We start from the raw sequence: 18,052 nt of genomic DNA on the forward strand, positions 1-18,052 counted from the left end.
CTCCTCTCCTCTCCTCTCCTCTCCTCTCCTCTCCTCTCCTCTCCTCTCCTCTCCTCTCCTCCTCATATATTTTTGCAGCACAGAGATCTCACAGCTAAGTAAAAGAAAGAGAGGAAGGAAAAATTATTTTATCATGATTTCATGTGATCCCCTGGGTAGGTAAAAATAAAGTTGTTAAACTGGTGACCATGCATGAATCTCACAGAAGTGACAGCACCAACTCCTCTGTGCTTTTCTTATATAGCAGAACTAAAAATAGGCAATATGATACTGGCATGAGATTTTATAAGACTGTCTGTGTTCCCTTGATGACAAAGAAATGAACTGGCACCACCTGTCCCAGTGCCAGATCAGGATGTGGCAGAAATCGGAAGAAATTACATCAAGAACAACAATAATTGATAGGGAGCCTTTCAACAAAATCTTTTGAGAACATTTCACTGGGGAGAGCAGGAGACTGAGTGGTTAGCATGAGGCTAGGAGCGGCAGGAGACAGGATGCAATCAGTGTTCTATAGTGAGAGCAGGCATGACCCCTTCTTCCTCCTTTCTTCCCCTCCATATGACAGAGCCAAGGTATTTTTTTTTTAATATCCAAGAGACTGTGCTGGTTTCAACGTCAATGACTATATTCAGACAGCACTAATGATCACTCTCACTATCTTGCCTTTCTTCCTGCTCTCCCACAACACTCCAAACATATCTCGAGACATATATTTTCTTCTGGTTTCACTCTAGAACCAAAATCTCTGCATTTGTAATCAAAATGAATTATCACATTCTGGCCAATGCCAGTGAGAATGAAAATGTGGTGAACAAGATCTGTGTAACCTCAGTGTAAAATTGTTTTTCAACAAACACATCAGCAGTGTGCAGACTGACAGAGGTAGTAAAAACCACTCCCAGTCAAGAAAGAAAGGGGTCCTCTCTCAGCAAAATTACATCTCTGCACGCTTTTTGCAGTCAGAAGAGTTTCACAAGATGGGCTGGGAGAATTTCTGACCCAAGCAGACTTTCCATAAGTGAAATCTGCTAACAGAAGTGTCTAATAGATCGATCATGCAAAAGCACTCCATGATTGCTATTGCTATTGCTTTTCTAGCCCACAGCCATGAGTAATTTCTCATTTCCTTCCTCCTTTCTTCCACAGGATGTTACAAGGCAGAGCAGATTGCCAAGAGAGCAAATGAAGGAATGGCATCAAAAGCAGCTGTCAAGCTTGGATTCTTAGATAGGAACAGTCTGATCACCAGCAAAGCCCACAGAAATATTTGGCTTTGAGTCATTTTCTCAAGCACCATGGGGAACTGAAAAAGGGAGGGGGTAGTAGCGAGGGAGATTACTGCCTATTTAATTTTGCTGTACATGGACATCTTTAATTGGGAGTTGAGTTTTTCATGCACATAACATAGAGAAGTCTAATATGATAAATATGAATCAGATATTTCCCAAATGCTCAAAGAATATTGTTCAATTTGAGAAGATCACTGCATCATGACAAAACTGTAACTATTTTTTGTAGTTTGAATGTGCAGTTAACTCAAAGGAAAGCTATTCCCATGCCAGATTAAGGCATGAGCACACAAAGACTCAAGCAGCTTGCTCGTTATGGAAATTTTGCTACTTGGGTCAGGTCTGCCTTCCTAATTGATTTCTGTCAGCTTCACCTGTATGATTTGTTAATTTCTTTCAGCTTTTACCTTTGATATCTGTTTTGTATTTCTAAAGGGTCTCAGGAGATCACTGTGGTGTCATGATTGCTGTTGTTGGTCTCGCACACTGCTAAGTACAGACAGAAGAGACACTTTCAATGATCTTTCTAACAGCAATATAAGTTGTTCATTGCTGGTATGATACCAAGCATGTGGAGTGGCAACTTTCCAGTTTTTGTAGGAGCTGGCAGCTAGTATAGCTCCTTAATAGAACAGCAACATATTTCTCTTTCAAATTTGCTGTTTCTAAATGTCACTGTTGTATTATTGATTTATAGAGATCTTTTCTTGTCAGACCCAACCAGAGCAGTAGATATATATGAAATAGGCATTATATACTCCAGAAATAATGCTTTTCTCTTTGATTGAATCAAAAATCATGGGAAAGCAATGTAAAATTTGTCTAATTTAGGCCATTTTATAAAGTAAATCAAATGGTTGGATCTCTTTGAAAGGCAAGTCATCTAATTTTATGCAGAACATTGGACAGTGCACTGAAGAATAAGGATGGTTGCTAATTTACAAATACTCTTGACCCTATATTTAATTCCTGTAAGAGATTGTCATTTCACTGCCTTATTTGATAAATTTGAATGAATGATGCATCTGTATGGTTCACTGAAAGGTATGTTCAGATTTCATTTCTAATATTTCACTTGAACACTCTAATACCCTCCAAACCTACATAAAGTGGGAAAAAATCTAATAAGAAAAGTACTGCAAATGAAATTTTAATTGGACAGAGCCAGAAAGACAATCGCTCAGCATTCTTACCCCTGCTATCTCTCATGAAGAAAGAGACAGATTTTGGTGGTCACTCTTAAAAACATCAGTATTTGAGGGGCAAAGTCCAATTTAGACAAAAAAAATATTGTGGTTTCTGCATATTTAAAACAGAAGTGGCCCCTAATATTGGTGCAAAATAAAGAGTTTTGTAGTCTTCTCAAGCTCCTGGGCTGCAGGTGAGAAACCTCCAGGGCTGCATGAGTCACTGTGGTTAGTGTCACCCAATTTGAACTGGGCTATATTATAAATAACTCCCAGTTCTCTGCTTGGCTTGTTCAGTTAAAATAGCTGCCAGTGATGCTCAGCAGATTTGTAGCTTTCATGATGTTTCAGGTCCCAGCTCACCTGACAGCTTCACCTTTGCCCCAACACCATCTATTTTTCCACAGATGCTGCAGTTGCATCACGTTTTTTTGCCTGCCCACTCATGGGGTTTCAGCTCCTCAGGTGAACAGAAAGCTGAATTTGTTGCAGTTAAGATTTCTGCTGTCTCCTGACTTGAACTACGTGGAAAACTGAGAAAAAAATTCCCTTAGTGCAGGTGTAAAGACTAAGCCATGGGAATTGTAGCAGCATCTGAACTTTGCTGCCTTGATAGAAACATGTCCAGAAGGGCTGTTAGGACACCTACAAGATTGCTGTGCCTTACAGGCACAAATTCCTGCACATATTCCTGCACAAAGGTAATTTGGTCATTCACACACAGATATCATCCTCATGCAATGGGCAGATACGGCTGTAGTTTGAGATTATCTTGTTTGAAATGAACTCATTACAAATAATTCTTTAGACAAAGGTTTTTCTTTTCCCATCAAGGAAAGCTGGTTTTTTTTTTTTTTTTCTCTATATTGAAGAAAATGTTTGAATTTTTCTGAGACGAATCGTGTGGAACCGGCTGTGAAGTTGCTCATCTTGGCTCAATTGTCTTGCAATGGTTAAGACATCAGCTTTTTGTTTTAATGCACTGTGTGCCCATTCTGTGCTCAGTAGCCTTGAGTGTAAGCAGAGAAAATGGCCACTTAGACATTTGTGCCCTCAGACTTTGTTCCACAGACAGAGATCTTGTCCACAGCTGGACCTGGCTCCTTCCCAAGCAAATTAAAGGAAGAAGGCAGGGGTCCCTCTCATGACATCAATTGTGTCCAACATGTTGAAGAGTATTTCTACTTTCTACAAAATATCAATATCAAAAGATTAGAATATGAGGCTTTCATTGAATGACTGTATGGTAAATACACCAAATATTTATCGCATTGTATTGAATGGCTTTGTAAGGCCAGAAAAATATTTTTACAAGTATTTTATCCTTTAGCTACAATTCAGACTATGGAACAATTCTTGGATAAAATTCTGTAGGTCATATTGAAATTTTGCAGTAAGTCATCTGATTTAAAGGAAGCAGAATGGTTGCTAAGGCCTAAATATGATTCATTTAGACACAGGGCTTAGTCCAAGTACAAGGCTGAATTTAAAGATGTAAACAGGTTAATTGCCAGTGTGATATAAACCCATAAACCAAATCAATGGATATGGTATTTTAAGATGTACTTGTGGATAGTAAGCATGTTTTCAGAAAAGCAGCAATACAGAGCAGCAGTGAATGTCTTTCCACTCTGGTGCACTACAACGCTATTATAATTTCCTGCAGTTTTTAAATGAAGTTCAACTGCATTATCTACAGTAACTATTTGTGTGTGTTTGATTAAATTTATAAATAGACCATCAGAAAATAAAATTATGGGATATAATGGGGAACACAACAAAACTGAAAAGATGAAGAACCTTTTAGAATGAATAAGAATACATTGTAGTGGATGAAGTAAAAATAAAAGTGAAAACAAGGAATTGGTAAAACTCCTCTTCAGAGGCACTTGATTACCATTTCTCTTTCTAAATGGCTGCTCAATAAAAAGGCTCAAATGAATGGCATATCACAGGTTTGTTTATTTTTCTCTGTATTCTGGTTAGTTGTAATATTTGTAATCAAATTTATTCTGGTAACAACAAGGTATTCAGTGTCCTTTTTCAGATGGGAACCTCTATTCCTTGTTAGCTTTTGTAGTTCTGTGGCCAGCTGGCAGCAGAAGCAGTGACATGACCACAGGTCCACTGCAACCAGAAAAGGGGAGTTAGGAACAAGTAAAATGTTGCTCCATCCCCAGTTCTTGTGACAAACTATTTACTATCTGTGTGCATTTTGGGTAGAACACCCAACTAGGAAGTAATGAAACTTCTCCAATATGTTAATAAGCAGTAACTCTGTAATTAAACTAAATGAATGGAAATGTAACAGCTTGTCAGAAGATTTTCAAAAGCAGATTGGATCAGATCTTTTTGTTTTAGTCCAGGAAAAAAAACAAACCTCACAACAACTTTTAAAAAAGATTGTTTGCTTTCCTGTGTTGGATGTTTTTCTTTCTTTTTACTTGCATAATTTTTCCTCATGTGAAGTGCCAATCCAGGAAAGCCTAATCCAAAACTGAAAAGGAAACATCAGAAAACATATTTTGTTTCAAGAAGGAAATAGAAGGAATTAAGATTTTTGACTGATGATTGTCAGAATTACTGTGTCTACTATCCATTTCATGGTTTTTGTTTTGTTTTGTTTTTTTAAATTGATGAAAATCTCAAAGATCTACCATGTTTTCTGCTTAATTTTTCTGGTAATAGATATTCAACTGGAAACACAAATTTGTCAAAATGTAACCATTAGAGTTTCCTTGACCCAGTTGCAACTGGTCTATATTGAACTGCTATGTTCCTGCCACTGGGAGAAAGGAAGTTCCCCTTCACACTGAGACACAGCCAAAACTTCCTGACAAAGCTTCAATGTATTTTCACTCTGTGATGCAAACCAGCACACAGTAGAGTAGAGACAGCTGGGGGAACTCAGTTCCCTACTGCTCTGAACTAAATTACATATGATGGCATGCTTTAACGACTTCACTGAGGTCTGCTCTCACCTTGTCATGGAATTTCTGTTCACAGCAGCTTGTTCCGCAGCCTTTAACAGGAGACAAACCACAAATACAGCCTTTATCATCTGTTTTGGGTGATAACCTATGTTGCTATAAATTCTTTTTCATCTGCTCTGGCAACATAAAAGGCATTTTAGTGGCTGTAATGCTTTTGGAAGGTGTTTGCTCAGCAGTGCTAGAGTCTGGGTTCTCACAGGTCTTAGGAAGGCTTGCTACATTGCATGTTATTGGTAAGTCCCTGAAGATAGAAGGATCACTTCTTGTGAAAAGGGATAGCTCACATTTCTGGTGCATCAAATTGTGACTTGTCAATACTGCACAGAAACATGTTCAATTTATCACAAGAATCTTAATATATATTTTTGCATTTGTTTGGGAAATAAATGCACACATTATTTGTATAAACTACTGAAAAGCCTATCAGATTCAAATTACCTGCTGTCCCATGCTGCTGACTGATACTGATGATCTAGGTGTGACAGCTTTTAGATACCAACCTCTTTGCCATCTGGTCTCCCAGAAAAGAAAAAGACAACTTGCATTTGCTTTGAAAACAGCTATGCCATATGGCAGCATAGTATCTATTTAAATTCTGATGGCTGAAGTATATCCTTTTAGTTTTCGTGAGTGTTCTTGAAACTGCTTTGCAGACATCCGTCACTGAAATAACATCTGTAATATCCATGTTAAAGCGTGCCATACTTTTTTCAATATTCTGATTGTCCTCTTCTCTAATGGATACCTTTTTCTTATTCATTCACCAAACACACATAAGATTATATGTTCTCATGAATATATTTGACCTTTAAGCTGCTAAACACTATGCCCGTTCAGTGGCTAATGCATCATGATTCCTTTGTAAAGTGTTTAGATTTGGCCTGCAGTCAGAGCGCTGGAAATAATTCTTGCACCTTAGCTTGATGACATGTAATTGCATTAGTTTTAGTAATTGTGTCTGTTTTTGACAATACACTTTAGTTTAAATCCAAGAAATGCTTAAATTTCAAGCAGCTAAGTCCCCAGCTGACACCTCCTATTTAAACAGAATGCCAGCTACTAATCAACAGTAAAGATCAAATTGTAATTTTCCAGACTGCTAAATTATTATGGTTTTAGCCTTGATGAATTGTAACAAAAGTCTATTTTTGCAGGAACTGTAAATTGTCTGTAATGCATCTGTAAGAAAACAGCCCTTCTCTTTCTGCATAGGCATAGGCAGAGACACAAGTATATGAATGTGAAGCAAGGAGAAAAAAGGTGCAGCAAATCTCAGTCTTAACTAGCAGCCTTTTAGAAGGCATTTCTAAGCATCCTGTGGCAATACTGTTTACCTTTGATGTCTCTTGCTGGGCTTCTAACCTCAATGTGAAAAACAGGTCAAGGCAGCTCTCAGAAGTGCAGAACAATCTCTGCTCCTGTTGTGATGAGTCAAGTGTGGCACCCATGTTCTGTCAAGAGGTAGCCTGCCTGCAGGCAAAAGACAGAAAATGTGCTAGTGTGAGAAAAATTAAACAAACAAATCTGGTTTAGACAAGACAAAACTTTCCCAGCACTAATCTACTCCAGATTGAAAGGAAATGTTCAATAGCTTTCTCTGAATTCTCAGGGACCACTGTAAAATCAAAACCAACAAATGACACAGAAATAGAGGGCAATCTTTTGCACCAGGTTAGCATTAGTTGCCAGGTTCAAAGACCTCAGGATCACATGTACACAGAGTTGTTGGATGTAAGACACAGGACTTAGATGGGAGTTGTGCCACAGTAAAGAGTTGCCTTAGTGGCTGTGGTCATGCAGGTAATATATGAGCAGTTCTGAGCTATAGCACATAAAGTTAAGTTTCTTTTAACCCTTACATTCAAAACACTGGGAACACAAGCAAATTCCTTCTGTCCAAAGTCCCATTTCAATGGCATGCTTGACTACTCTCACAAGGAAGTGATGGGGAGCAGGAGGCTAAAATGTGACTGCTGCTTTCCCTGTGAGCCAGCAGATGCCACACTGAGGTTAGACAGAGGGAAGGATAGGGCACATGCACAATACCTGGAGGAAATGTCTCTGAGGAGCCTGGACCTACCAAAGACAGCTGCCACAAGCCCAGGTGTGACCAGACCTCCAGTCTCTCCAGCACAACAGCTATTTTCAGCCTGGCTTGAATTCCTGAGATAAAACAATTTCTCAGCATGGGTCAATCCAGGCCAGGCATCATTGGCTATGCCTGGAATGCTGCCTTTTCCTCTCTACTTAAATCATGTTTTAGATGGCAAATCTGCCAAACTCTTTAACTGTATGCCTTGTCAACTGCAGTAGTCTGTAGAAAGGGTTTACTTTCTGACAAAAAATCACTTTTTTGTTCAGCCAAAACTACAGGCTAAGCTAATCATCCTAGACAGCACTACACACCATTCCAGAGCTAAAGGTAAACTGTTGTTAAAACAGAAGACAATTTTAGCTAAGGGCTGGATCTTAATTTTATTTTGCAATTAAGTCATCATTAGTACAGGTAACTAGAGTTGTGCCAATTTATCTGTTTCTCCCTCACACTTCACAGCTTTCTTTTCTTCACATTGAAAGCATGTGAAATCCCATAAAAGCTGTGGTTTCCTTTTGGGAGAGAAGGCAGCCAAGCTCCAGGGGTTTGGTATGCTTGAATTAACCTGGCTTAATTTGCTGCCTCAATCTATCTGTTTTTTAATGGCCTGGCTAGCTAAAAGCACTTCTTTTTGATCACACAGATCTATTCTGTCAGCTTTGATTTCTTTCCCCCCCTTCTCACCTATCAATCTGTTACTATCTGCTAGCTGTCATCTGTGAAATACCAGTGAAACAAGATGCAGTTGTGGTTTACTGGCACACTCTGGTAGCATCTGCTCTGGAAGAAAAGAGCATGCAGATACCCAGCCCAGAACCGAGGATTTATCTGACACACAGCTTGGTCCAGAGCCAAGGAATGCCAAGGAAGGAGCACATTTGGTGATGGGAGTACTCTGCTGGAGACACTTGTGTGAAAAACCATCATGGATCAGACCAGTATCCTTCTCCAAATGTGGCCAGCAAGAGATAAAGAGGAAAACCAGACAGAGGTGAGATTTGCCTAGAAATATTTCCCTAGCTCACCATGATTTGCAGCTCGTTGAGTTCCCAAGACCAAAGAACATGGTTTAAGTATTTAATACCCCGACATATTTTTCTATGTATTTGCATCAGTCGTTCCTAGCCATGAAACTTAGCACCCTCATTGTCATCTGTCTCCAACATTAGGAGAAGATTAATTACCCATTTTCATTAGTAATTAATCTGCAAAGGCCAATTTGTCTTTGGAGAGAGCTAAGAACTTCACCCCTTCCTTCTAGAAGGAGTTCAATCCACACAAACCTACCCCTCCACTCACAGACCTCTCAGGTTTATGCTCTTATAAACCATAAAGGGCCTTTTCCTATATCCTTAGCAGATGTTTATCCAGTCAGGGTGGATATGAAATCCCTGAATTTGCTGCTGGAGTATTACAGATGAGGACATATATGGTTATATAGGGTATAATATCTCTTTAAGATATACATAGATCTATGAGGAGATATATACAATGATACAGTACAGATTAAGGCAACATCTGGGTACCCTCAGAACTGCAGAGAAATCACTTCTTGGCATGCTATGGGGAAATTTGCATTTGTGCATTCTCACCACTGATCTGGCCTCCAGCACTCAGCAAGCACTTGCTCAGGAAGTCTACAAGGCTGATGCAAACATAGAGCTCCCTGTAACTACTTCTGGCACAGCACATCTGGTCCAGATTTCAATTTGGTAGTCTGTGCATCTTTTAACAAAAGCTTTGGAGAAAGATCCAGGTAAAGAAATAATTTCACCTGTATATGAATGCAGAATTGTAATTTGCCTTCATAGTGCTGCACAACTTAGTAACTTTTTTTCTTGGTTAACAGCATATTTTTTATGAATATACAGAAACGGTTCCTGAGCCATTATCTGTCACATCTGAGGTAGCTATTTATACCAGCTGCAGAGTTGTCTGCTGTTTCATTCTCCCAATACATTTTCAATATAAATTTCCAATGAAATCTAAGCAGACCAGTAATAATAAAATCTTATTTAATTATGGTATCAGCTCACTATAATTTTTCTAAATTATTTCCCTAAATTGTCTAGCTTTTTACCACAAATTCTATTATATGCTTCCAGATTTTCATTTAGCTTCAACAGCAATTCACCCTCTCCTAAAAATGCAATGCTGGAATGCACATGAGAGCCTAACATATCCCACAAAAAATTGTTTAAATGTATGCAAAAATACAAAAAGAAAAAAGAATATTATGTAATCAAAAGTCTTTAGTTAAGTGTTTAGAGTATACTGCCAGTCAGACTCATAATTGTTTCAAACAAAACTGCAATCACTTATGGCAGTGTGTTACCGAAATAGATTAGGAGACATGGTGGCTCAAATAAGATGTCAATTAAATGTATCAAGCCATCACAACTGGCAAAGGCAAACAGCTCAGCAAGATGCCATCACTTCTTAATGATAAATTAGTGGCAGAGGCAAGACAACAGTCAAGGTCTCTGGGGCCTCACTTTTTGCCCTGGTTTCTTGATCACTCTGTTCTATCCTGCATATGTAAATTTTGGTCCTGGCCATGCAGTATTTCTTTCCAGTGAATAAACAAAATTAGGTTCACTTTGAACAACAAAGTTTCTTATACTTAATCAGCCAGTTTATTAGACCATGAAGGAAAATTGGTCATGACTTCAGTTCCTGTACTGCTGGAATTAACAAGCTGGCTGATGCCAGCACTAAACTTGGAAGTGCTAATGGTAATTAAAATCTATTTTCAAATACATCTGACAGTTTTAAGGTGAAGGACTTGTTATTCATGTGAATTTCCACACTGCGTATAAAAAGTGCTACTTTCTTCACGAAGGTGTCAGGTATGGGAACAACATAATTACTTATTAAATAATTATTAATTCTCTCTGATATAGCATTTGTTCTCTTTTAGTGAGTATATGGCTGTCTGTGTCCTTCAAAGTCTTTGAGTAAGGAAAGCTTGAAATTAGAATTTACAAGCACTGTTAATTTTAGTTACTCTATTTTAGACATACACATGCAGACACACACATATATACATATATATGTATATATATCAGAAAGATATGACAAAATAGTGCTAATTGTGAAGCTGACACAAATTATCAGTAGTTTATTGTCATTTGACAAAAGTCCATGGAGCCCAACCAGTCAATTTTCTCTCAGGTGCATTTGGGTAAAATACTTCCTATTAACAAAGCACTCTAACACCTAGCTCAAATGGGACTCTGCTCTTCCAAAAGGTAATCCTAATTTTTCAACACATTCACACTATGAGGGATGGAAAATAAGGGGAGGATAATAATACTTTTCTTCCACTTCATTTTCTAAGCCTGCTTCCTGGCTAATTCAATCTATTGGATCAGTAGGAGGGACATGGGATAGATTAAAAAAATGTTGACTGTCAGATCACCAGGGGATTTGAGTTAATGTTCTTTTGCACAGAGTGGAAGCATATGGGCCACAGAGTGCAGTCTCCTTGGAAAATTACTGTCAAAACAGTACCATCTCAATTAACATAGCTGCTGACTTGTGAAACAGGAATCAGATTTTTACTTGAGTTAACCTTCAAAAAGCAGTTTCAGAGTAACTGCTTACTAATAACCTCTTGCTACACCAACAATATTGCCTAATATTAGCTTATGCAAGTCACACCTGTACAACTCCACAAGTGCTCCTGTAGCATATAACATTCTATAGACCCTCTCACGATAATGTGAAGGAAAGTCATATTCATCCACCCTGACAACTGCTATCAAGATCCCATTTTCCTCCTGTAAAATGGGAAAGCACTTTTGATCAAATACCCTTCATATAAATAATGGGAATTTCACAGTATGGGCTTACTGCTCAATTTGCCTGCATTTCAGCTGATTTCCAAGGCTGAAGTTGTCTTTGTAGCTAATCAGATACAGACATTTCTTTTTGACATTTCTCCCACAGATGTTCTAGCTGGCTTCCCCACCAATTTCCATGAAAAATAGGGAGGATCTCTTTTGTGTAATTTCCTTACGTGCAAGCTATGAAATGTTTTATCTGAAGAGATCATTAACATCTGAAAGTTGAGCTCTAAGAATAAGAGACTGCAGCTAAAGCTCTACCTACACATGAACTAAGACTGCAGCCCAGTAAGCGACCTCCTCTTGCAGAGGCCCCTACCACTCTCAGCATGTACCAGAAACGGGTCATGAGGAATCCTGCTCAAAGTACTATCAACTTACACCATTAAATAAATGACAAATTTTGGTCTTCTTTAACATACTAAAGAAAAAGAGACATTCTAGCTATTAAAAATGCATGCAACAATTGCATGAATTCATTGCATCAATTCATTACAAACCTCAAAACAATGGTACTGCCTCAAAAGAGATTTTTTTATCTTTCTAATACTTTCACGAATACAAAATGCAGGTCTCTGACCTCATTAATCATGCATAAAGACTGAAACAAGTCTCCTACACAAATGTGACTAGTGCAGATTTTTATAAGAAAGAACATCAGGAATTCCACACTGGGGAATCTGCACCTTCACATACATAATTAGTTGGTTCTTTATTGTGTCTATTATACCTCAAAATTCATGCAGCATATGATTTTATTTTTCATATGCATCAAAATTTATGTAATTAATTTTTAGAGTTGCTAGAGATCCTGAGTGCTAAATATAAGAACTATCTAAGGAACCTGTTTTAGTGGGTAGCTCTGAAAAACATTATTCAAAGGTGTATTGATGGGGAATTTTCTTTTGCTTCTGTATGTGAAGGTAAATGTTTGGGCTTGTGAGTACAGTGCACATAAATATGCTCTTAAGCAAGAAAACTGCTTGAGTGGTTGGGTTTCAGACTGAATAAAGGCTTTGTCCTAAATTCATGGTAATCCTATTCCATAAAGCTGCTATCACTAGGACATGCATTCTACAGTGGCCTTTGGCAAATATATTAGGAATACCTCATATATTTTGAGGTTCCCTGTGTTCACTGGGTACTTCTGGAGCCTTTTTGAAGCACATGACTCATTCTTCTCAGATAAAAAAAGCAAACCATTTGCTCATAATTTACTCTCTTTTAACATTTACTTTCTTTATACAACATTAGGAAAATGTTGGTGTTTCCCCTTGCTGTTAAACATAAAAGCTTCATGGCTTCTTTGAAAAAGAAAACTGATGAGCTCAGTTTAGCACAACTAATTGCTTTCTTTGCTATTACAGGAGTCAATACAATGCAAGTAACACACACACAAAAAAGTTACTTAGTAAGGACAAAGTACATTGTGTCATAGATGGTAATTCACCATCCTCACACTAAAACTGAAGGAAATATTTATTATTATATTTTGCTTACCCTGCTTTTTAAATAATTGCATTTCTAGTTTTAAAGCAAATAATGGTTAAATGCTAAGTTTTGCCTGAAATCACACGAGAATCCAGCCAGGAGTCTTTGAACACTAGGTTACAGTGTAAAAATCAAGGCAAAAATGTTACTTTTCTTGATCTTCTTTTCCCTTTCCACTCTTGTACTTCATGCTTAAGGGCTGGTTTCAGTGCAATGTGAAAATTTTCTGCAGATGAGACACCATTCAATGGGCATTTCAACCTTTCAAAAGCAAAGCAGTTGGCATTATAGGTTTGCAACCCATGGTAAGGAAGGAACACTAACATTAAGACACTTTAGTTCCTAATTACCAGAAGATAAATGGACACAAAATTATCAAGCAAAAGAATCTGAACAGCATCAAAAGCAATAAATGTTCCATAGGAAATTAATTTGGTAAATTTTAAGGGCATTATAACTATTTACCATAACTTGTTCAACAACCATAACTAATTTGGTATTCCATTAAATTATTTAACCCTTTTTTAAATTAATAAAGTTACCCAATTCCATTTAACTACAGAATTGTTTTCTAAAAAGCAATTTGCAAGATCTAAACTTTCAAATATCTTTTTGTTTGTCCCCTTCAGTTTATTTCTCTTATCCAGCTTTTTATGAGTCACTTCAATTACTTCTGAATCACAAACACATTTGGGCAATTTAAAAAACAACTGTAAAAAGAGGGATCCGTCCTAAATTATCAAAATGACAACTGTAAATCTTGTTTAAAAAGCCTTTTTATAACTTGCTTACGCATGACTTTCTCATATCATTACTGCAGGACTGGTACTGACCTGCGAAGGGAAGGTATCCTTCAGTTCCTGCTGCTGCTTTAGAATTTGTACTCTAAAAAATGATGCAGATTTGCTGAAAAATTTGCCTTCTCAAAATGATTTAGCTATTAACAAGTCAAGAATGTATTTTTCATAAGAAAATTACTTCTTACCGAAAAAAATACAATCCTGTCATGAATAGAGTAACTTAAAATGCTGTTTTTTTGAGGAAGGTTTTTGAGGTTAGAAATACCTTTTGGCTTGCATTTGCTTTCTTTGCCAAGAGGAAGGGATAATCAGAGGTGTGGAAATGTCTACAAACAGCATAAGCAGGTCTGTTAAAGCGATACAGAACATTGCTCTGGGGGAAGAAAACACACTTCTTGAAACAGAAAAATGTGGAACAGAGAATGGAAGATCAGCTGCAAAGGAAACTGAGCCACTGCCTGGACATCAGGATGGGGTGAGCAGAAGTATTGCACAGAAGAGCCTGAGCCTCTTCAGTCTTCTGCTGAAGCTGGCTATATCCAACTCTGCCTTGGAGAGTAAGGCCACATGGGATGATTTTGCTTCACACACTCAGAGCACACATAAAATGTCTTGCTGATTAATATAAAACTGTGTGCAAGTGGCTTATGCCACCAGTTTTTTTGACGGATACACCTGTAGTGGAAGATGTAGATAACCCGCTGCTAGAAAACTTTTTTTATCCCAGACAAAGAATGAAATCAGTGCCATGTCTGCCCCAAAACACCAAGACAGTCAAAAGAATATCCATTGCCTTATCCAATTTCTGGATTTACAAAGTGGCTGTCAGGATTTTCACAGCTTGAAGGCAAGTGAAAAGGCAGATGGCAGAGAAAAGCTTTCCAGTGGGGGAGCAGAAACACTCCCCAATTCTCTGACCATGGAAATCACAGGGAAACCATCCTGCTAACACATCAGAATGTCTAAATTGGGCCAGAGTAATTAAGGACATGATCACACCTCCTGATAACATGCCCTTTGGCTCTGGGCTGCGGGGGCTCAGGGGTTTCCTCTCCTTTCATGTAATCACCTCAATGAGGCTGAGAAGCAATGGAAAAGTTCACAGATCAAAATACTGTACTTCTATCTCACAAGGTAGCACTACAATCAGGAAAGGAAATCCTGTATGTGAGGTAGCTGGAAGTCACTCAGTCCTGACAAAGAGAGCTGCCTCAGGAGATACCAGGGTTCAGAGGCAGCATGGCAAATCCATTTGGCCATACCCTCTCCCAGTGACATCAACGGGAATTCCAAGTGGTTAAAGCTCTTTTGCCTTGAAGCCCTGCTCTGTGTTACACATTATGTTGCACACTTTTGCACTGGATGTAACTAAAAGGTGAGGCAAACACAAAAATTCTTCTATTTGGCATATGACTATTTAAACTAGATTTTATTAAAATTCATTGTCTGTTTCCACCTCTGTCAAAAGCGATGTACATCAGACAGACCTCTCAGGGGATGTTCTTGAGAGTATTGATTCCAGAATGGCTCCGCTCCGCTCTCCTCTCACTATCATCTGACACTCAATTCCAAATCTTCCTGTGTCTCCTATGGGAATAAATGTGTTTAGTCAAGTTGTAGAGCTTCCTATTTCAAAACTTTCCTTTTCTTCAACTCCTTTCATTTTTTCATTTCTTTTTTGTAGCAGAGAACAGAACCACTGAGAAACAAGATTTCCAATTACTGTTTTGGTATAAAATCTAGTGCTTTTGGAACATAGGTGCCATTTTCACTGTACTTTGACTCTGCATCTGCTACTGTTAACACCCACAATAACCACATATTAACTGAAATTTAAGGCAGCGGCCTCTTTTCTAGAACCTGACAGGACGAAACAAATATTTAAGCTTTATGCATCTCTGTGTGCCAAGACAGGTATATGGGGAAATCTTCCTCCATAGCAAGGGGAGTAAATCTATTCAAAAATTCAAACAGAATTGAATATGCAAAAATAAGTGAAAGAGTGGCATATCTGAGTTCTAAAATAAATAAATCTCAGAGTCAATGACATAAAGACCACGTACAGGCCACAAACAGTGCATAGCATGGAAACAAAAGAAAAAATAAACCCCACTGTAAACGTTGAGCAATTGCCTTGCCAAACATCCCACTGACCTACTGGACTATAAGAATCTGTCACTTTATAATATCTTCTGTGTTATTCTAGACAAAGGCAGAGGTCATCAACAAGCAGACTAACACTGAGAATGAGAAAAAAAAGTGCCAGGGCTACTCCATGAAGGAGTATGAGCAGGAACTGAGGGCCCCCAGCACAGGGGTCAAGGAGCAGGGCACAGTTCCACTGTCTCTGGAGACAGCAGGTGAAGACAGTGCAGATGGGTACTGAGGGCCCATTCACCAGAGACTCAAACACCATTAAGCGATGAACTAGGGCTTCCAGGGGTTTTAGTCAGGAGCAGGAGGATGGAGCTGGAAGCAGTGCTGGAGGGAGGGCTGCAATGCAGTTTCAAGATGCACACAGGAGACAGGCACACCTGCTAACACTGCTCAGGGCAGCACTGGGGCTGCTCAGGGTAACTGAGGCCAATCAGTGCTCTCACGGCCCTGAAACAGCAACATTTTACACAATGTGCTTCAGCACAACTTACGTGCACTTTTGTTAAATAGAATGCTGGTGATATGTAATGCCTTATCAAGGACAGTAGGGCTGTTTCTGGATTTTGGTCAGTTTATTACCGTTGTTTCAGTTTTTTTGCAACTTGTGCTTCTTTTTGATAATGTGAAATAATCTGAACAATTATGAGGCTATTAATTAAAAGGAAAAGCAAGCCTGCCAACCATATAAATAAGAAAGTGTTATATCCTTTGAACTCCAGAAAGTATGCAGGAGCAAGCCACAGGCCTTGTCCGACGAACCACAGAAAGAGAAGCAGCACACCCCGATGCCAGGACATCTTAATACTAGGCATAACGAGGGGCAAAAGGCAGAGATACCAGACAAAGTACTGGGATGTGCATACTTTGTTAAAAGTCACAAAAATAGCGGTGTGTAAGAAACAACTGAAGGCGAGGTCTCTGTAGAACGCTATGGACACAACCAGCAGCAAAATCAGCTGGGGCAGGAAAGCTGCGAGCCCAAGGGCAAAACTCCATTTGCTCTCTGCTGTCAAGTACAACATGTAGAAATAGGGAGAGAAGTTATGACGGATGTCCCTCCTAGTCAGGTGATAGAGGTAGGCATGCTCCAAAAACTCCCAGCCATAGAGGTGATAAAATGCCACAGTCAAGGCAGCCAGCACCGATCCGGCAACTGTTCCGAAGAGCAGCACTTCGCGGTTCAGCATCTCTACAAAGAGGCGCCAGAGGCGCGCCACAAACGTGACCTTCGCCGTTTTGTCACCCCTGTGTCGCCCACCCGCGCGGCGCGGCCCGGCGCGCAGGCGGAGCGCGATGGGCAGCGCGTAGGTCAGGGGATAGATCTTCATGTGCACGGCCAGCCCGTAGCACACGGCGGCCTTGCCCACGCTGCCCGCCTCCACCCAGTACAGCGTGGCGAGCACCAGCAGCGCCACCAGCGCCTCCGCGTTGCCCCGGCTGGACACGGCCATGGGCAGGGGGTTGAGGAGCCAGGCGGCGGCGCAGCACCCGCAGGCGCGGCCGGCGGCGGCCCCCCGGCGCCGCAGGGCCCGGTAGGCGACGGCGGCGGCCGCCAGGTCCCCGGCCACGAAGAGCAGCTTCCCGAAGGCCTCGGCGAGGAACACGTTGGGCGTTAGGAGCCAGGCCAGGAGCGGAGTGTAGCGGTACGTGGCCCGCCCGTAGGGCGAGCGCCCCTCGGTCACCAGGCGCGCCGCGTCCGTGAACACCCGGTAGTCGACGTCGGTGTAGCGCACCCGCATGGCGCGGTCCTGGTGCAGCCCGTACAGCACCAGCGCCAGCCTCGCCAGCAGCCCCGCGAGCAGGGCCGCGCCCGTGCCCGCCATCCCTTCCGCGCGGCGTGGGGGGAATGCGGGAGCGGGGACACGCGGGGCGCGGGCGCTCCCGGCGCAGAGGGGCCGCGCTCGGTGCGGCTTCCGCCGGCGTGCGCGGGGAGAGGCGGCCCCGCGCCTGCGCACTGCGCGCTGCGCGCCCGGGCGGGGCGGCGCCGAGGGGAGAGGGGCCGGGCCGGGGCGCTGTGAGCGCGGGGCCGTGAGGGGCGATGGGCGGCGGGGCCCGGGGAGCGCTGCGGGGCACGGCCACCCACGCTGCCGCCCGCACCGCCGCCGCCCTTCGCCCCCTCACCCTGCGGGAGCTGCCGGGCTCCACGGGCACATGCAGTAGTAGTTAAGGAAGAGGGAAAAGGAAAAACA

General features: G+C 40.8%; 1 protein-coding gene across 1 annotated transcript; it reads right to left on the reverse strand.

The window, feature by feature from the left end:
• Positions 1–16,416: 16,416 nt before the first annotated feature.
• On the reverse strand, positions 16,417–17,798 carry PIGM (phosphatidylinositol glycan anchor biosynthesis class M). Its single transcript, XM_056488458.1, has one exon. It carries the CDS (start codon positions 17,684–17,686, stop codon positions 16,439–16,441), a length of 1,248 nt encoding a protein of 415 aa, XP_056344433.1. The 5' UTR covers positions 17,687–17,798; the 3' UTR covers positions 16,417–16,438.
• Between the last annotated feature and the right edge of the window lie 254 nt (positions 17,799–18,052).

The sequence above is a fragment of the Oenanthe melanoleuca genome, chromosome 3 (assembly GCF_029582105.1).
Source record: "Oenanthe melanoleuca isolate GR-GAL-2019-014 chromosome 3, OMel1.0, whole genome shotgun sequence".
Taxonomy (NCBI): Eukaryota; Metazoa; Chordata; class Aves; order Passeriformes; family Muscicapidae; genus Oenanthe; species Oenanthe melanoleuca.